Genomic DNA, 21,533 nt, shown 5'->3' on the forward strand with positions numbered 1-21,533 from the left:
ATTCATGTTTGATTCGCTTCTTATTCAACTTTAATATGTGTATAATACATTTTAAATTCAAGTTTAACTCAATCAACAGTTTATTATGTTTCTTCATTTGTTATGATTAGTTTACTTGTTTGCTATTTACTTTGCAATTAGTTTGGATAGGTTGTTCCTACAAATAATTGAAAATATCTTTTGGAGTTTATATCTCAATTTTAAAAAGGTTTGGCTAAGTTTAGAATTGATTTAAGGAGAAATGCTACGTGGAACTATATTGGGTTTGTATTAAAGTCGTATTAGATACGTTTTATAATTATATTAAAATTATATTAAAATCATGACCAATACATCCTACATTTATAATACATATTGCAATATCACTCCCTTTACATGATATCAACAAAAATAATTTAGGTACACACTTATAATATATACAGAATACATTTTTAATACATATTACAAACATCACTTACTTTCTTAGTGATATAAACCCAAAATAATTATAAGACACATATAATACATGTTTTATTCATGAATAATACAAGTTTAATTCGATTTATAGATTGGTGTCTTTTCTTTTGTTAGTTATGTTTTCATTCATTCTTAATTTTCTCTTCTAATTCGACTTTAATATCATGTAATACAATTTTAAAGAAAATTTAATTTATTCATTTGTTTAATACTTGTGTAATACAATTTTAATTTATTTTGCAATTTATTGATTGATTTGTTATGATTGAATTACTTGTAAAATTCATTGTTGATACAAATTCATTCAGTTTAGAGATCATAGAATGTCTTTCGTTTGCTACATTTTGTATTCATATTTAATTCTATTCTAATTCAACTTTAATATTTGTGGAATTCATTTTTAATGTAAGTTTAATTCATTTTGTAATTTATGATGTTTATTCATTTGTTACAATTAGATTACTTGCCTAATTAATTACTTTTTATACAATGCTTTTAGTCTAAGAATCATTAAGTACTCTATGAAAGAAAATAGAGAAAAACGAAAAAAAGCAAGAGAAAGAGAAACAGAAAAACAAGAGGGAAAAAAAAAAAGCAACGGAGAAAAGAAAGAAAAAAAGAAGAGAAAGAACAAAAGGGAGAAAGAGCGTGAATGAGAGATAAAAGTAAAATAAAAAAGGCACGAAAGAAAAGGGAGAATGAGGCGAGAGAGAAAGACAAATCATGAAATATATAAAATTGCTATATATTGCTACAAATGATAATAATTAAAGAGTATATTAAAATAAGTAATTATTTTTTAAAAGAAATCCACTTAAGTAATTAATCCAAAAAATACTTATTCGAAAAAGGACATTTTTGACCCATATTAATAAAAGTATGGCCATTTTTAAACCAAACAATAAACAAATGACATTTTTGTTCCTTCTACATGGCTGAGTGCATTTTTTATCCTTCTCCTTAAAAATAATGAGGACTTTTACCTACAAAAAAAAAAGGTATTTTTCCCATTGTTAAAATTAAAATATAGATGCGGAACATTGCATAGACATTAAGATGAATCATCCAAATTCCCCGCCATCCTGATTTATGAGATCGAACACCTAATTGATGGCAATGACTAGAGGAAAAATATTGATGAATCCACTATCTATGATTGAGAGCAAAAACGTCTGCAGAGATGGATATTCTACATTGGAACCCCTCTACATACAAGTACAAAGAACACGAAAACTCCCAGCACTTGACCATTATTACAAGATGATGTGAACAAAAAGGAGACTGCAAATCGAACACATCATCTGACAATCAAAACATCATTATGGTCGAAACTGAGTTTGAACAGAATATTTTTTGTGAAATGACATCAATATATATGTATGGTTAAGAAGAAAATCCATAGACACGTACGTGTACATAACAATTTCAGCTTTCAACAATTCTTTGAAAGATCTTTTTAGCCTGAGCAAGGCTGTCCATGTGACCAACTTCCGAAACCCATATATTCTGCATGGGAAGCATCACCATATCCAGCTCAGTCAAATGAGTCTCCAGCTGCCTGATAGCGTCTGAATTCATCAAACTGCCAACAACCGTCTGCCACAAAAAGCACATCTTAAATTTACCTTTCAAAATGAGAATAAGATCAGACCCAGTACATAGTAGCTTCCGAGATTACAGGAATTGGCTGACAAGTTGACAAAAGCAAAAGACAATAGATGAAAGTTAAGTCAAGAGCACCATGGTACAATGTATATATACATCTGCATACATGTATATGTATAAAAGACACATTACACACATACATACATACATAGATACATACATTCCATAGGAATGTATTAGTATCTATAGGCATATATTCATACTAGTATAATTCCATACAATAAGATGAGATGTCATAATATATGCGACTGCTAAGTGCAAATGAAACTTACCACAAGGGTGTTGCAGCAAGCTTTGAGGATGAGGGACTGAAAGAAATCTCGATCCAAACTACTTATTATCTTCTCAGACTGGGACGAAAAAACAAGATCTTGACATGTTGAATCAAACGTGGAGGCATGGTTTCTCACTGTGACCGTGCCATGCCGCTTCATTATACTCCTTAAACTGCTACATGCTTGCTTTTTCCTGGTCTTCCTTGACTTCTTGCATGTTTCAGCATAGGCTTCACCTCTAAGTTCTTCATCATATAACCCCAGAAAAACTGCTGCCCTCTCCCAACTAGCCCAGCAACAGCATGATGATGAACCGTCATCTGCACAAGCATAGAGAATAATCATGGAACACTAGCATAGCTTGAGAGCTGAACAGGGAACTTTTCAGAGATTAGGACAAGATCTAACTAACTGCTTCAAGTGAGCTTTTCCCAGTAGCAAAAGAAACCTCATTTACTATGGGGGAAAAAGGACAACAGTACAAATCTATGATGATTACAACTATGCCTCAGTCCCACACAAGTTGAGGCAATCTCTGCATAAAAATTCTAAATATAAACACCTGGTAGTCTTCTTAAAAAATATTTAAAAAGAACTTGGTTGTTCTATAAATTTAAAGATAAATCCACATGACTGTAAAAGTGAAGGAAGAATTAGAAAATGGCACGTTAAAATAAAGTAGAGCTCTTTAATATATCAAACGCTCTGAAACATTTAAATTCAGAAACATACCAAGGATAAAACCAGCAAGTGGAATGTCAATCGCAAATGAATTAGGTTTAGACTCAGTTCTTGACAGAAGGTCTTTGTTTTTTGTGTTGTCCTCCAGGACGAGAACATAAATAGCCACAACCTGATATTAAATGAGCCAAAAAAAAAAAGGATGTCCTATGAGAAGAGAAGTACAACAAGTGCCTAGAAAATGTTTAGACAAAATACTATGGATGTCCCTAATCTTTTGAGTATTCATTCCTGTGACCTCGTGTATTTTCAACTAATTTCGCCTCAGACGGGCACTTCTGTCACCCCTATAGGAAGGCCTTTAAAAGCTTTTCAATTATGTCGAACAACCAGGTCTCATGATCAAACACACTTTTTAAAATAGCAAGCACTCAGTCAATTACTTTCTATTATATAACAATGTATACTAGAGTTAGTAAAGAAGATAACAGCTTCTTCTCTTTCTATCAGCATTTAAAAGTGTCAACCTAAAGAGACTACTTAACCCAAGAAAATCTAAGATTGTTGGCCACAGGAAGAAATCAACAAAACAAGGAATAGAGAAGATGAAGCACATGTGGAAGCTTTCAATATGCAATATTAGGTATGTGTCTTGTTCATTACCATTTCCATTCTCTTTTTTTGATTCAGAATTGTTGCGTTTTCTTTTCCATTTGGTTGGTATTCCCAAAGGGTTCAAGTTTTGTGCACTGTCAGTGGACAAAAGTTTTTACAGTATCAGGTAAATTTACCTGCTAATTGATATTGCAGGTTTGCCCATTCTTTCCATACTTCTTTTTCCTTTTTCTAAAATTAATATAAACCCTCCATCTCTCCTCCAAACCCTCCCTCCATGGTCTCTTTCTTTGATTGTCCTTCTAATCCCATATTCCTCTGATCTTCTTCATGTGATAAAAATACCTAATGCAATATAAGATTTTGATGCCAATGTTCTATGTGATATCTAGGGGTTCAAATGCTTCTCAAGTAAAAAATAACATTGAAAATCATCTTGAACATGATACAATAAACCCTTCAAGTTGAAGATTCTCCAGATCGAAGGTCAACAATGGTTAAGCTGTTGACGATAAAGTTCACAGTATTTGAGACGTTGAAGAGTTACTCGACCTTAAATTCCAGTCCTTCATTGTTTGATTTTTAGACTTATTATGATGAATAAGTTCCGAAAAATATGGCAGACATTAGAATTTGATTTATGTTAGAAAGGGAAATCAATGTGATATCTGTCAAAAAAGAAAGAACTGATTTGAGTAGAGTACAACTAGGACCCTACAGGTCTTTTGTTTTACCTAAATCCAAATTTTATAAAACTACCATGTTTATCTTTTCATTTACCTGATAGCATAAAAAGCATTGTATACTGACTGTGCACAGACCTTAAACTCAATCTCAAACTCAAATGATATTACATGAAATAAAACAAAAGAAGAAACAATGGTTCTTATTCAGAATGTCCAATTGAATATGGAGCAGACTATGCAAAAGTGTTGGAAGGTTTATTTAACTTTTCAAAATAGGCATGATAAAATAGATAAGACACCTTAACTTTGGCTCAACTGGCAACTGAACACCCCAACTGTGAAAATGCACATTTAGACACCTTAACTTGGTTTAAGTTGGCTCCATAACATTCCAACTTTGAGAATTCACCACCTTAAAAGTGACTAGATGTGCATTTCCAAAGTTAAGGTGTTCGCGAGACACAACTGTTTCAGATTGAAGTACCTTGATGGTCACAATGAAAGTTGGGGTGTTCAATTGTCAGTGGAGGCCAAGTTAAAAGTGTCTTTTATTCTAGATAAACTGGTTCCATAATATATTTAGGGCCAAAACGAATATTGATTTCCTAGCAGGAATTTAAAGAAGTGACTAGAAGAGAAGAATTTGAAAGTTGTTAGGGTAGTGAATAAGTTGTTCTAGAGGTTACATGTTTTCTTTTGCAACAAGATCAGAGACGCCATATTTTAACCCAGCTAATATCTGCATAAGAACTGTGGTTACCCTGCAATGGAACTCCACTTGTTGAGTCTCTAAACAGCTTACTGTATCAGCAATTAGAGATGCAGTATTAGCATAGATTGGAGAACCACCATCCAAGTCCAAAGCAGCAGATTTGTAGGTGTGTGCATCAACACTGTCATCATTTATCAAACTTGATGGGTTGATAACAATGAAGAATGTAGGTATCAACATAAAGTTGTCCTGCACACTGGAAAAAGAACTGCTAGGTAAATAGCATAAATGCTACTCCATGTTAAAAAAAGAATATTCATATATTATTAATGCACCAATAATGTCATGGCTCCAGGCATGCATAATGTGCACTGCAGTATCAAAAAGAAGCAATCTTTGTCAAACAGTGCCGTAAAAAAGGACTAGTGATTATTTATGTTGTTTTTACTGTATATTTTGTCAAACATAGAAAAATCTGTTAATGGAGCATATAATACTTGATAATGCAGGATATGTAGAAGCTTACAGGTCAGAAATATTAAAATGTTTCAGAATCTTCTCTAGATATTAATCTTCCTTTCATGTGTCAAATATGCACTCACATGACAAAGCTAATTTAGTGAAATAAGCAATAATAGCACCTAGCAGTTGCAAGAGAAAATTATAACTATAATCTACAAAATACTTTATAGTTTTTGCTAGAATAGAATAGGTATACACAATCCTACACAGAATAGGAATAGTTTATAGTCTCCTCTTTGGTCAGGAATTGTGTTGTAATGTCTATAAATAGCGTTCTCTATGTAATAATTAAAACAACAATTCAACAATATTTTTCTCTAATATTTCTCACATGGTATCAGAGCAATTGTCAGAAAAAAAAATATTGCACTGTGCAGTTTTTCCGGTAACCTAGTCGCTGTCCGGGTAATTAATATTTTCCGTCACTATTTATAAAAAATTAACACCACCACTAGATGCGGAACTTCAGGGCGACCGAAACCCAGTCATCCCCGCTGGAAACCAGTGCCACACGCGCCGCCGGAGAATTTCTCCAGTGAATTGTCAGATCCATGCGTAGGCGCGTGACACCTGTTCCGGCCAGTTTCTCGATAATTGTTTATTCTATCTGGGTCGCCTCTTCATTCCGAGGCTGACCATATAATTTTTCCCGATTCCGACCAATATTTGGCGATCAGATCTACTTTTCCAGCAAGAACCTATTTTTTCCAGATTTTGACAAAAAAAAAAGTTTTTTTGGCTGCTCGTTACAGTTTTTTATTATTATTATCATTATGTTGTGGATGCGTTGGAAGTTAATTTAAGTATTTAATTATTTATTTAGTAGCTTATTTATTATTCTAGAATAGGATTTATATTTCATAGTTTTATAACGATTAGGTTAAGTTATAGTTATTAGATTGAGATAGGATTTAGGTCTTCTACTTTCGTAAGAATTAGATTTTCTATTAATGTAATAAGTCTCCTATTTAAAGGGGCTTTTGATGAATAAATTATTAAGTCATATTTAAGTAAAACGTAAGAGATCGGAGTTCTCTCTTCCATTAAACTCTAAGGTTTCAGGCTCCCTTTAATGAGCTGAAGTTATATACAAAAATAGGTCAATCTAGTAATTCGAACAAAGGCAAGGGAAAGTCGAAGTCAATTGATTTAGATTTTCCACTTCATCGTCCTGTGACTCGATCTCTCTCTAAGAATCCTAACAATTTGGTATCAGAGCCTAACACGATGAGCAATGAGATCAGTTCCAAATTTCGCGATGAGATCAATTCCAGGTTTCAAGAAGAACTTGCGATTATAGAACACTAATGGACTCTAAACTTGCAGCTATGGAACGTCTCGGTGAAAGAATTGTCCAAGTCATTCAAGAACAAATTTCTAGCCTGGGAATTGGCTCTACAAAACCAGTAGTCCATGGGGTAGAATCAAGTAATGCCCTGACAATTGAGAAATCAACAAATTCGACTCCTAGAGACAATACACAGTGACCTATTCAACCAACTGTTCATAATCGTCAAACTAGTGGTAATTCCAATTTGACAATACCAAGCTATACAAGGGTGGATTTTCCTACTTATGATGGAACCAACGACCCACTAATTTGGGTATATCGTTGTGAGCAGTTTTTTGAAAATCAACATACAGCAGATGCAGAAAAGATTAGAGTGGCTGGATTTCACATGTTGGGAGAAGCACAATTATGGTATTATTAGCTTAAACGAGCAAAGGGGCCAATGAGCTTGGAAGACTTCCAAAAACAATGTTTCCAACGATTTGGACCTCCTGAAAGCAACAACCCAGTTGGTGAATTGCTCACGCTTCGACAAAATAGTAGAGTTGAAATTTATCAACGTCGGTTTCAAGAAAAGTTGGCTAGGGCTGATGAGCTTATTCCAAAACACTTGCACGTGGCAATATTTATGGCAGGGTTGGATGATTCAATCAAATTGGACGTCCAATTGCTAAAACCACCAAACTTATCAACAGCTATGAGTGTAGCCAGGGCTTTAGAGCAAAATCAACAACTGCAAAAAGGGCAGCAGTCCCAGATAAGTCTTGGCAGCACAGTAAACTTGGCAAAATTTGCTACGACTTCAGTCGATTCATTTAATACCAAGACCCGCAACCAGAACCCTTTGGTCAAGCAATTAACTCGTGCAGAAATGGCAGAGAGAAGAACTAAAATTATGCTATAACTATGACGAAATATATTCAGCCGGTCACCAGTGCAAACGACTTTTCTGGCTGGGATTGGATGATTCAGCAGACAATATTCCTGAAGTTCCGGATGATTGCAGTTAAATTCGAGCTTGAGGACAAGCTCTTTTTACGTAAGAAGGGGGTAATGATGTGGATGTGTTGAAAGTTAATTTAAGTATTCAATTATTTATTTAGTAGCTTATTCATTATTCTAGAATAGGGTTTATATTTCATAGTTTTATAAGAATTAGGTTAAGTTATAGTTATTACTTTCGAATAGGATTTAAGTCTCCTACTTTCATCAGAATTAGATTTTCTATTAATGTAATAAGACTCCTATTTATAAGGGCTTTTGATCAATTCCAGGTTTCAAAAAGAACGTGTGATTACAGAAACACTAATGGACTCTAAACTTGCAGCTACGGAACGACGTCTCTATGAAAGAATTGTCCAAGTTATTCGAGATCAATTTTCTAGCCTGGGAATTGGCTTTATAAAACCAGTAGTCCATGGGGAGAATCAAGTAATGCCCAGACAATTGGTAAATCAACAAACTAGTGGTAATTCCAATTCAATATACCAAGTTCTGCAAAGATGAATTTTCCTACTTTAATGGTATCAACAACCCATTAATTTGAGCACATCGTTGTGAACAATTTCTTGAGCGATTTGGACCTCATGAAAATGGCAACTTGATGGGCGAATAAGTCAAGCTTCAGCAAATTGATAGTAGTGAAATTTATCAATGTCAACTTCAAGATAGGGCTGGAATTGGATAATTGAGCTTAAGGACAAGCTCTTCCAACGTAAGAGGGGGTAATGTTAGGGATGCGTTGGAAGTCAGTAATTTAAGTATTTAATTATTTCTTTAGTAACATTATTTATTATTCTAGAATAGGGTTTATATTTCATAGTTTAATAAGGATTACGTTAAGTTATAACTATTAGTTTGGTATAGGATTTAGGTCTCTTACTTTCATAAGAATTAGATTTCCTATTGATGTAATAAAAATACTATTTGAAGGGGCTTTTGATGAATAAATTAGCAAGTCATAACTCAAAAAAAATCAAGAGATCACAATTCTCTCTTCTTCTTTTTTTTTTTTGAGAATGATAACGTTTTTTCCTATTTATCCACAGGTATACTACATCAAAGTAGCCCCCTCCAAAAGTATTACAAACTAGATCGACTCTATTTGTGCTTTTTGTCACAAATACTCTATAACATCAAAAAGTTCTTCTGCATGTACTAAAACTTTCTGTTTACACCAAAATAATAAAGAGTTATACAATTCATCTTAAAATTCTGCAAATTGTTCTTCTTGCCCTCAAAACATCTTTGGTTCCTTTCTTTCCACACTGTCCACCATATACTGGGACAATCCTCCATCTCTCCTCCTTAATTGTAGTATTGCCTATATTGATCCAGCAATTTAGGAGTTGTGCTATGTTTCTTGGTTTCACCCAAGTGATCTTCCTAAGGCTGCTAAATATTCTCCATAATTGATATGTCCATTTGCAATGCAGAAAGAGATGGTTGACTGTCTCTGCCTGTTCCTCACACAAATAGCATATTGAGCATAGTTGGAACTTCCTCTTCTTTATATTTTCTTGTGTCAGCACTGCTTCCTTTGTTAGTAACCATGTGAAGCAGTTTACCTTGTATGGGATTTTAGGTTTCCATACCATGACCAGAGGTCCTATCTATCATTTGCCGATCTTCCACACAACCTTGTCTTCTTCCCTAGTCAGATTACTAAATTGTGCCATTGTATCATGGAAGGCCACTGTATTCCCCATCCCCCAATCATTTAAATTCCTCCGAAGATGTAAGTTCCACCCCTGTCCTATCCACATTTCAGCCATAGTTGCATTGTGTTGCAAGCTCAGTGGATATAAGTCTGAGAATAATTGTTTCAGGGTTATTTGGGCTATCCATCTGTCCTCCCAAAATGACACCTTCATTCCATTACCCACCTGGAATCTGATTCTAGAACGAAACAGAGGCCAAAGATTTCTTATTGATCTCCAGATACCACATTCATATGGTGTAGTTAATCTTTGTCATCCACCTATTCTCCATTTCATATTTTGCCCTAATCACCTCTCTCCATAGCATATTCTCACCTGTCATAAACTTCTAAAGCCATTTCAACGTTAGGCTTTTGTTTTGTTTCTTCATGTTCCTAATCCCCAGTCCCCACTCTTTCTTGTTTTTTTATGACCTCTTCCCACTTGACTAGATGAAATTTCTTGTCTTCATTTCCCTGCCAAAAAATATTTCTTCTCAAAGCATCTATCCTCTGTATGACCTTGTCTGGTGCTGGGAACACAGACATCATATAAGCAGGAATTGCATCTAGCACACTATTAACTATGGTTAATCTACCTCTCCTAGATAGATATTGGTTTTTCCAATTGGTTAGCTTCTTTTCGCATTTTTCTATCACTCCATTCCAGATCCCTATTGATTTGCTCTTTCCCCCCAACGGCATACCTAGGCATATTGTTGGTAGTTCCCCTACTCTACCACCCGAAACCCTTGCCAGACTCTCCACCCGAGCCACTTCATTTATGGGATAAATGGAACTCTTCCCCCAGTTGATATGAAAATCAGAGATTGCTTCAAAGATGATGAATATTACTCCTAGGATCAACATTTGCCCCGTCATAGCTTCACAAAAAATGAGAGTATCATCTGCATATTGCAGATGGGTAATCTCTAAGCCATTTTGCGCACTGTTGTTTACCTTAAAGCCCCTTATCCAACGCTTCATCTTTGCTGTGTGAATTGGGTTACTCAAACCTTCCATGGCTAAGATGAATAAAAAGGGTGATAGGGGGTCACCTTGTCTCAGCCCCCTTTGGGATGGAAAGAAACCACTAGGAGTTCTATTAACTAAAATAGCTTCTAATGAATTCTAAGGTTTCAGCCTCCCTTTAACGAGTTGATTTATATATCGCCATTTGAATTGATTCTTCCCTAAATATTCATATCATTGATGCACAACTATGTAGTGTCCTGTGGCAATCTATTGATTCCAAGTTGATGCCCAAATTTCATCCATTCCAAACATGTTATTCAGTTTGGGAAAAGGCTCGTGCTGTATACACTAATGACATATCTCGATTCTATGATGTAATATCGCGTATGACCAACTTAAAGGAAAAAGAATCAGATATGTCCGCCTACTTGGGACAAGTATGGCAGTCATGGAGGAATATGAAACATTGATGCCAATCACCACGAACGTGTAAAAACAACAAGTGCATAGACGGACATTGTTTCTAGTTCTTACGGTTGCTGGACTTCCTACTGACCATGATTCAGTGTATGATCAGATTTTAGTTATTCCTACAATTCCTACCATTGATGAATTATCCTCTTGTCTACTTCCACTTGTCGCGCCTCCTAGCCACAAAGTAGTTTCATCACCGAACATTGACTCATCTGCTCTCGCATCTCAAACCATAGAAAAACGAGCATATCCATCTATGGAGACTCGACGAGGAGGTCATCTTGGAAATCCTCAATCCAAGTGTAGTTATTGTCACAAGTCTGGACACACTCGTGACTCGCTTTATCCTTTTGTAATGATAGAAAACATCATGCCTACTAGGAAGCCTGTCTGGCATGGGGATTTGCTTGAGTGGGACATAGATAGCCTCTTTGGCTTTATGAGGGCATATGTGGTATGCTATGTCTTAATTTGCATGGTCCACCACCCAATTATGATCCTGTTGTTCTAAAGGAATATAATGAGTTCCTTCGTAATCGTGCAAGTAAGAAGACATCTCCACACGAATCATTTGTTGCTCCGCTTGACCGACCATCCCATAATGCTCATATTGCTCAATTAGAATATAATGAGTTTCTTCAATATCGAGCAAGTAAGCAAACGTCTCCACAAGTAGCTTCGGTTGTTCAACATGATGTTGTTGCGAGAAATTAATTTGCTTGTGTGTCATAGTCTAATACTCATGGATCATGGATTATGGACTCGGGCGCTTCCGATCATATTTATGGTAACAAATCACTTTTGTAGGATATTGTTTATTCAATCTCTTCATGCTATTACTTTAGCAGATAATTTGGTCAATGGGATACAAACAAAACCAAAAGGGGTTGGGAAAGCCACACCTCTGTCTTTTGTCACTTTATGCTCTTTTCTTTATGTCCCTGGTTCTCCTTTTAATCTAGCATCTGTTAGTCGTTTGACACGCCCTACATTTGTAGCATAACCTTTTCTGATGATTTTTTCTCATGCAGGACCGTCGTACGGGACAGACGATTGGCACAGGACATGAATCACAAGGCCTTTACTATCTTACCTCTTTAAATTCCTTCACAACATGCTCCATTACAAATCCTCCGGACCTCATTCACAAACGTGATGGTGCCTAGTTTATCCAAATTAGATTGGGAGTCCTGTCAACTTGGGAAACACAGTCGTGCCACATTTTCACCTGGTACTGAGGGTCATTCAGAGTCTATTTTTTCATTAGTTCATTTTGATAATTGGGCTCCTAGTAGAGTTAGTTCCACCTTAGGATTTCGTTGTATTGTTAGCTTCATTGATGATTATTCGAGATGTACTTGGGTTTTCTTAATGAATGATGTTATTTTCTATATTCAAAAGCCTATTTGCTGAAATACAAAATCAGTTTGGTGTTTCTATTCATACTTTTGTAGTGATAATGCCTTAAGAATACTTATCATCTCAGTTTCAAAAGTTCGTCTCACCAAGGAATTATTCATCAATCATCTTGTCCATACACTCCTCAACAAAATGGTGTAGCAGAAAGAAAGAATAGGCATCTCATTGAAACTGCCNCATTGAGACTACTCGTACTCTCCTCATTGAATCACTTGTTTTGCTTCGTTTTGGGGGCGATGCAGTCCTTTCATCTTGTTATTAAATTAATATAGTGCCCGCGTCTTCTATTCAAAATCACATTCCATATTGTATCCTCAGTCACATCTCTATTCTATCCCTCCTCGTGTATTTGGGAGCACATGCTTTGTTCATAATTAGCCCCATGAAAAGATAAATAACCCCTCGTGCTCTTAAATGTGTCTTTCTTGGTTAACCTCGAGTATAAAAAGGGTATCGTTGCTATTCACATGATCTCCGCCAATATCTTATGTCTGCCGATCTAACCTTCTTTGAATCAACCTTACTACACGTTTTCTGATCATCCTGATGTGTCTGAAGTCTTGCCTCCCTGTACCGACTTTCGAGGGACCTACGGTTACTCTCCATTTCCAGTTGCAGTGCCACCAATCCTAACTTATCACTGGCGTCCACGTCCAACAATAGTCTCAAATGATTTATGTCATGCGTCGAACCCTCTGCTCCCACATTATACTTTCTTGAGTTATCATCGTTTATCTTCACCCCATTATGCCTTTGTATAATCTTTTGTCCTCTATTTCCATCCCTAAGACTAATGGAGAAGCTCTTTCTCATTCTGGATAGAGGCAGGCTATGATTGATGAGATGACTGCTTTACATTTGAGTGGTACTTTGAGAGCTTTGTGTCTCCCTTCCTTCAGGTAAGTCTACTATTGGTTCTTGTTGGGTTTATGCAGTCAAAATTGGTCCAGATGGTCAAGTCGGTCAGCTTAAGGCTCGCCTTGTTGCCAAAAGGTATACTCATTTATTTGGGCTAGATTATAGTGACACTTCTACTCATGTGGCCAAAATAGCATCAGTTCATCTTTTTCTATCTATGGTTGTCGTTCGTCATCGGCCGCTTCATCAGTTGGACATTAAAAATGTCTTTCTGCATGGTGATCTTGAGGAAGAAGTATATATGGAGCAACCACTTGGTTTTGTTGCTCAGGGGAGTCTAGAAGCCTCGTATGTCGATTGCGTCGGTCAGATTATGGTTTGAAATTGTCCCCTCGAGCTTGGTTCAGAAAGTTCAGCACAGTAATTCAGGAGTTTGGCATGGCTGGCAGTGGAGCTGATCACTTTGTGTTCTATCGACGTTCCGCACCAAATATGTGTATTTACTTGGTTGTTTGTGTTGATGATATCATTATCACCGACAATGATCAAGTCGGTATCGCTAATTTGAAGCAGTATCGCTTTTAGCATTTCCAAACAAAAGACCTCGGCAGACTAAAGTATTTCCTAGGTATTGGTGTTGCTTAGTCTAGATCATGTATTGTTATTTCTCAACGCAGGTATGCTTTAGACATTCTTGAGGAGACGGGAATGATGTAAACCTATTGACACTCTTATGGATCCGAGTGTTAAAACTCCCCAGGACAGGGGAACAACTTAGTAATCTTGAAAGGTATATACGGTTGGTTGGAAAGTTTAATTATCTTACGGTGACTAGACCGGACATCTTTTTTGCTGTGAGTGTCGTAAGTCAATTTATGACTTCTCCTTGTGATAGGGATGCAATTTTTCATATTCTGCGATATATAAAGTCAGCTCCTTGTAAAGCACTACTCTTTGAGGATCAAGGCCATGAGCATATCACAAGTTATACAGACGTTGATTGGGAAAGATCACCCTGTGATAGACGTTCCACATCCGAATATTGTGTTTTAGTAGGAGGAAATTTGGTGTCATGGAAGAGTAAGAAACAAAGTGTGGTTGCTCGATCTAGTGCAGAAGCAGAATATCGAGCAATGGTTGTAGCAACTTGCAAGCTAGTTTGGATCAAACAATTGCTTGGAGAAATGAAGTTTGGAGAAACCGGTNGTTTAGAGAAACCGGTCATATGGAACTTGTGTAAGATAATCAAGCTGCCCTTCATATCGCATCAAATTTTGTGTTTCATGAGAGGACTAAACACATTGAGACTGATTATCACTTTGTAAGAGAAAAGATACTCTTAGGAGAATTGTTACTAAATTTGTGAAGTCAAATGATCAACTTGCTGATATCTTCACCAAGTCCCTCATCGCTCCTCATATTAATTACATTTGTAACAAGCTAAGTACATATAATTTGTATGCACCAGCTTGAGGAGGAATGTTAGAATATAATAGATATACTAAATCCTACACAAAATAGGAAAAGTTTCTAGTCTCCTATTTGGTAAGGAATTGTATTGCAGTGTCTATAATAATATTCTTCTCGAATATTTCTCCCAGTTTTCACCTAAAATGTATCCACATGTTAAAAGGTAGAAGTGCAGGAGGTGACCCGTTGAGCTTTAAGAGCTGCTAAAATATACTGAAATTGCTAAAATATACTGAAATTGCATACCTGAGGGCAAGTACCCTGTGAAATGATGCAGTGACGCCTCGTCCAAATCCAGCAGGGTAGGCGGGTTTATTTGTAGAGCCAAAAATCATGACCTAGCCAATCAATAACCGTCTTAAGGTAACAAAAATGTTTTCTAACAAGAAAGAGGCAAAATCATAACATAATAAGTTCAGAAGATGAAAAGTAAAAAGAAGATACCATCTTATGGTCCATTAAAACGTGGACACATATACTGATAGTTCCTTCTAAGAATAGTGACGGACAAACACCATAAATGCTCTCGCACCTCAAATGTGCGGCATATGATTTTCCATCTGAACAATGAACAGCCTTGATTTGCCCATGAATAGATGTTAGGTTTCCCTCTGGCAAATTATGATCAGAGGGGCAGATGTTGGTCATTTCTCCAAATGGAATAAGAGGCTCGAGAGAACAGTTCTCCAACAACACCAAGTTAACATTAAATAAGTTTGTGACATCAGATGGCATATATAAGTTGACATCTGAAGAGATATCATTGCTTCCATTAGGCAAAGAGTTTGGAATTTGAAACTGATGATAGCCTTCTGGAAGATCATTATTGTGACTTAAAAAGGAACCGGACTGTTGAAGCAAGCAGGATACATCAAAATTTTGGTGAACATTAGCAGATGAAAAAGAAATGCTCCAAATGTAGGTTCCCGAATTCACAACTATTGCATCAGTACCAAACATATCTTCTTTCTGATGGTTTATAAGGTAATGACCACCAATTTTTAACCTCTGCAACATCAATGAACAAAAGTTGTGTTTATGTTGTTTAACTTAAATTGTATGTCATAAATATGCCAGACATCAGAACAAACAGAAATGAAATGGCATACCTCATAAACAGATAAAGCTTCAGACTTAAATTCCAGCAATGCCCTTCTCACTTGTGGTTTGGAGCAAGACCCCATATCTGTTCTGGTGTCTGTGTGGTGCAACATACCAAGGAAAGGATAATTAACACAGTTTCCCGTCACAAGACACGGGATCTCCTCTGGACAGCATGCGTAAGCAGGATGGCTGGAGCTGTAACTCGGTTCATTTCCAGTATCATTGAGTGCAGATGTCAAAGCGTCATTAGACAGTTGATCAGGCTTTTGTCTTTTGCATGCAATGAGCTTTCCAATTTCCATTCTATTAAAAAATTTCATTGGTTGCTTCAATTGGTCTATCAAAGGCTCTTCAATACAGGTATCTATGTCGTTGCCAGCAATAAGTAAATCCCAAGGCAAAATTAAGGCCTCAGCAAATGTGCTTGATGTATTTGAAGCATGTTGACTTCCTTGAAACTGATGCTATCATATAACAGACTGATTATTTTTGTTATCTCAAACTAGTAAGACGAGCACTATTTTTTGCAAGACACATACCTTTTGCAGAATAGGGAATTTGTGCATCAACTGAAGTAGATGATACTTTCCACGTCCAACTTTCGGAAAGTCAACTTGTGAATGTGCAGAGGTAGTAAAATGATGTACAGGATTTAGGTTCCTCAGGTTGTAGTACAAAAGCAGTGGCATGTTCATCTCTCTCACAAGTGGAGCATTCACAAAAATACTTCTACAGGTGAAAGGTTCATTTTGGAGTAAATCCACATGACCCAACTTCATGGGTATGTCTTCCATAATTGCCAAAAAATTTCTGACCTGAGAGAGAAATTAATTTGTGGGAAAGAAAAATGAAAATAAATAGTGGATGAAACAATTTCTACCACATAGCATTTATAGTGTTGGGCCACAAATGATTAGGAAATGAGAAGCACCAAATGAAAGAAGATTAATGTTGCATGAAACCTCATATATGTTATTGATATTCAAACTTGATGGAAGATCTGGTATGATAACATCAATGCTTCCAGTTGCATCAACAAGCAACATCCTTCCAGACGATTGTGAGACCTGGCTGAATGAAAAATTATGATGATAATATTTGGTAAGTTTATAAGAAATATGAAGTCGGAAATAAAGATACTTTAGAGTTTAGATATCAAATACCCAAAATTGATGATAACGGCATGGACAGCATACATCATAGAGCTTTAGAGGAGCTTATGGACACCAAATAAAGACATATACTGTGTTGAAGGTTCATCAAAGTGAAGAGAAAAAAGAGGTCATGTGTTCAAATGGCCATCTCATAAATTCAAGAACTAACAAAAGAAAGACAACCAAACGAGGCCCTTATCTCATTATGCGTAAAATTGTAAAGAAAGTGACTTCTTTATTTCCTTAGTGTAATAGTAGTCATTTGTCATTTGGAAGACTTAGTATGTTGAATGTTTGATGTTGAAGTTGAATACTCTCGAATTGTAGTTGCTAGCTTTAGTGCTTAGTGTAATTCCCTTAAGGAATTAGTGGGTGATCAGTGGTTAACTCTTAGAATTGATATTTAGCTTCTTTTGGTTTGATTAATCGAAGGGTTACCCATTTGTGGTTCTTAGTTTCCTTTGATTTTCCTTGCTTGGGTTTAATTTAGGTTGTTGAACTCAATTGATATGTGAGGGTTTTAGCCCCTTGTTAGCTTGAATCTTAATCGATATCCTTTTTATTTCCTTTCCTTGTTTGGTTATCATCAGTTAAAAAAGTAGGAAGCTACAATCATGTTAAACTTCTTGTAGCCTCTTCTGTGTACAAAGAATGATGCTAGTAAATGAGGTTTCAATTTATACAGATTAATCCAATAAAACTACTCTTCTTTTACTATGGTCATAAATTAAGAGGTCACCAATAGGCAACAGTTAGGAAATCTACCTACCACATAATGTCATAATAATAGGCTCCTAAGTTCTGGCAAATATATCATTGAAAACACAAAAAAGGAAGTACAAATAAAAAATTCAGACCTTTAAGATTCCAAGCAAAGAAACACCTATGTCTTCACTGTGAATGGCTTTCCTTATAGACAGCACATACTGTCTGCCATCACAAGATATGGAGTTGCTCTCCTTTTGAGTACCCATGATATCAAAATCAGTGTCCTGATGGCAAATCATTTTCATCCACGTGCCCTCACAAGAATTAATTAAATTAGCGATAGGTGCAACCTGAAATTGATTGAACAATGATTATTACATTTTATGTAGCTTTGTTTTGATTTCTAGAAAATTAAAGCAGTGTCTCCAACCCCAAACCCCAGAAAGGAAGACCTTCAGATAATGAAAATTTCATAAAATCTGCGAACTTACCAACTTCAAAGAAACAGAACTTCTTTCCCTGCCACACGCACATCTATCATGCTTGACAAATTCCATGATCACCCCATGCTGCCAAACGAAAAAATATTAACAAATGAGTACAGTACGAAGACTCAATTTATATGCTCACCCAATGATAACACACTTGCCCGAATTTGGAAGACTGAAGGGGGTAAATATGAAGTTGCATATGTCTGAGCCAATCCTTTCCTCTGGCAACACCTTGCAATTGCGCACATCAGCTAAAAACAGTTTTGTATGACACTGGGCACAAAGAACAGATATTAAGATAATACAGAGACTAATAGCTTGTTTGGCCAAGCTTCAAAAATCAGCTTATTTTAACATAAAAAAGTACTGTTTCCGAAAAGCAGACCGTGTTTGGCCAATAAATTCCAAAAACACTTTCAAGCAGCAACTAGTGTTCGGCCATGCTTTTCAAAGAGCTTCTGAGTGCATATTTCTCAAAAGTGCTTTTCAAAAAAGTACTTTCTAAGGAAAAGCTACTTTTTTTTTACATATTGCAAAACAGCTTCTACTACTATCCAGAAACGCATATTTCTCCCAAATGCTTGGTCAAACACCTAACCCTTCTAAACTAAGCACTTTTGGCCTCCAAAAGCTTGGCCAAATAGGCTACAAGTTCTAATGTATATCTCTGGTAAGGCAAGCAACTTACATTTGTTGATCCCAAGATCTCTTTCTCAGATAAGATCCCAGAGAACTTTCTCCTTAAACAGATGATGACAAGTAATACCCTGAAAGCAAATGAAAAGACCATCATATCAATGATAATATTAAAACAGACACAAAATCATTTTGATGATTGTTACTCTTGCTTTACTACCATAGCCTGGCAACAAACACCAAGGAGTCAATGAACTTCGCAAGAAGACTCTCACAGAAGGTCACTGTATAACACCTGTGAGCCTCACAAATATTGAACAGGTGAATAAAATTAATACGCAGGTACGGTAGAATCATTTACGAGGAGTTCTTAGGAGACTTAACCCGGCTTCCAGCGAGGAGAAACATTTCACAGAAATGCTAGTTTTAACACAAGAGCCGAGTATAAGTGTCTTTGTCCATGAAAATTTTGGATTTACAACATGAACGTTTTTCACTGATACCTGAACAAAAAGGTACCCTTTAAGAGACTAAACAAATGACAAAAATCTTTAATTTTCTTATCAAAGTAAAAATTACATTTTACCATTTTAGAAAACATACCATTGCGCCAACTCTCACACCATGTGGAACGGAAAGATGCTGATCAGTTAACAATAGCAACAGTTCATTATCCAACTCAACAATCATACCCCTCATGTAAATTCCTGTCACAGTTCCTGTATAACTAACAAGTTCTCCTTTTCCTCTCACATCAGTCTCCCTAAGGGGGAGGGGCAACTTAGGAATATGCATCAAAGAATTATCCACAACTACATACATCAATTGAGACACTTTTTTTCCCACAAATACAAGTCTCTTCTTCAATCCCGATACTGAAACATTTCTCTTTATCAGTCTTGAAAGAACTGGATGCCAAGAAGAAGCAGAGCCACAAAAGTATACAATCTCAGGTTTGTTATAACAATGATCATTTGAATTCCGCATATCGAATCTTATATTATATTTAGAATTACACAATTTACAGCCACAAACTAAAATATTAACGAGGAACCCCCGAAGATTCTCAGTATCAGCTGTGGAGCCAACTCTGCATGGAACTACAGAAATAGGGCTAACAGATTCTACTAGGCCGCATACAAAGTATTTGTAGCCAGGTTTTATAGTATAATATTGATCAACACAAGACCCAGAAAGTATAGAAAAAGTATCCGAAGATGCAGAAGTAGAATCAAGAAAAGCCCAGCGAATAATTTCTAAGAATCCACCACCATTAGCATTAGCATTAGCATTACAGTTGAAGGGTATGAAATTCCAACCTAAAATTTGAACCTTTTTGTTAATCATAGAGGGATTAAACCCAAGAATGTCACAACAAATAGTGTCATAGCCATCAGAGAAACGAAAACAATTGCAGTTGAGAGGTGAATCGTGTCCATCTCCATGAGGAGGTAGAAAAAGGATTCCAGTAAGAAGAGTTGGGTAGTTAAGGGATTTGAGTATTTTGTGGGAACACAGTGTGGGAGTGGTGAGGGAGGGTAAAAACTGGGGTGATGGAATTCTCGGACAAGGACTGGAAATGAGTGACCATGCGCCGGTGCGAGGACGACATTCACGGACTAGCTCCGCGATTGTTAGGAATTTCGCGCTTCCTTCCCCCATTTTTTCATTTGCTTTCGTTCACATTTTGTTTTCCCTTATATATATAAATATAAATAATATTAATATATAAATCAACAACAATTCCGGGTATATATACTAGATAATTGAAGGCCCGTTTATACGCTTAATATAATCAATTATCTTTTTAATTTTAATTTAAAAAGTTTACCTAAATTCATATATTATTTTATTATAGTTTCAAAAATTTTCTACCATTGAAAAAAATTACAAAAATTCCCTCTCAGCTATATTTCTATCCTCTGTATACATCACTATCTCATCTCGGATACATCTCTATCCTTTCTCGGATACATCGTTATCCCCTCTTGAATTCATCTTTATTCTCTCTTGGATACATCTCTCTCCTTTCAGATACACCTATATTCCCTTTCGAATACACTTCTCCCTTTCTCGAATTCACCTACAAGATATGTGTCTGCAAGTTTTCTGAATAGAATCACGATCGATGTTTCCGCATTTCTACTAATGAATCTATGAATTTTTTCTATGGTTTGTTTTAAACCACAAGTTTTAAAAGTGATTTTTTTTATAAAAAAAAATACTTCATGTTAAGTCAAATAAACATTACATAAATCAAAATGGAGTGAGTACAAACTTTAGATCAATTTTATATTTGTGAAATTTAAGTTTTTTTTAACTATTTTACCTTTTAACAAAATTTAAAATGAAAATACTAAAGTTTTTTCACAATTATTTTATAGTATTTTTTTATCAATATTCAGTCGATAATATCAAAATTGTAATAAAAATAAGGTAATAAAGTACCTTAATTTTGAAATTCAAGTATTGATATCAATTGAGAAAACATTTATTTTTAAGTTGTAAAGCATTCATAATCTAATATTTAATATGCTCCTTACTCTCGACGAATGATACTAATTTATCATAATATAAGATTGTAAGTAGTAAAAATCAAAATTAAAAAGTACAATTCACTATTACATGAAGGTGTTAATTGTC

General features: G+C 35.7%; 1 protein-coding gene across 11 annotated transcripts; it reads right to left on the reverse strand.

Annotated features, from left to right (window-relative positions):
- Positions 1 to 1,643: 1,643 nt before the first annotated feature.
- LOC107026208 (CST complex subunit CTC1-like) lies at positions 1,644 to 20,574 on the reverse strand. 11 transcript variants are annotated; one of them, XM_027918376.1, is made up of 16 exons: positions 19,494 to 20,574; positions 19,275 to 19,393; positions 19,111 to 19,116; positions 18,943 to 19,021; positions 18,413 to 18,475; positions 18,255 to 18,332; positions 17,913 to 18,113; positions 16,864 to 16,968; positions 16,441 to 16,716; positions 15,907 to 16,365; positions 15,242 to 15,805; positions 15,044 to 15,135; positions 5,139 to 5,346; positions 3,129 to 3,249; positions 2,394 to 2,716; positions 1,644 to 2,082 (listed from the first exon to the last, which is right to left on the reverse strand). In XM_027918376.1, exons 1-16 carry the CDS (start codon positions 20,550 to 20,552, stop codon positions 1,882 to 1,884), a joined length of 3,954 nt encoding a protein of 1,317 aa, XP_027774177.1. In that variant the 5' UTR covers positions 20,553 to 20,574; the 3' UTR covers positions 1,644 to 1,881. The 11 variants fall into 11 exon arrangements, with proteins under 11 accessions (XP_027774177.1, XP_027774176.1, XP_027774175.1 ...); XM_027918375.1 differs by having other exon boundaries at positions 15,907 to 16,359; positions 19,111 to 19,185; XM_027918374.1 differs by having other exon boundaries at positions 19,111 to 19,185.
- Positions 20,575 to 21,533: the final 959 nt, after the last annotated feature.

Source organism: Solanum pennellii, chromosome 7 (assembly GCF_001406875.1).
Source record: "Solanum pennellii chromosome 7, SPENNV200".
NCBI classification, from domain to species: domain Eukaryota; kingdom Viridiplantae; phylum Streptophyta; class Magnoliopsida; order Solanales; family Solanaceae; genus Solanum; species Solanum pennellii.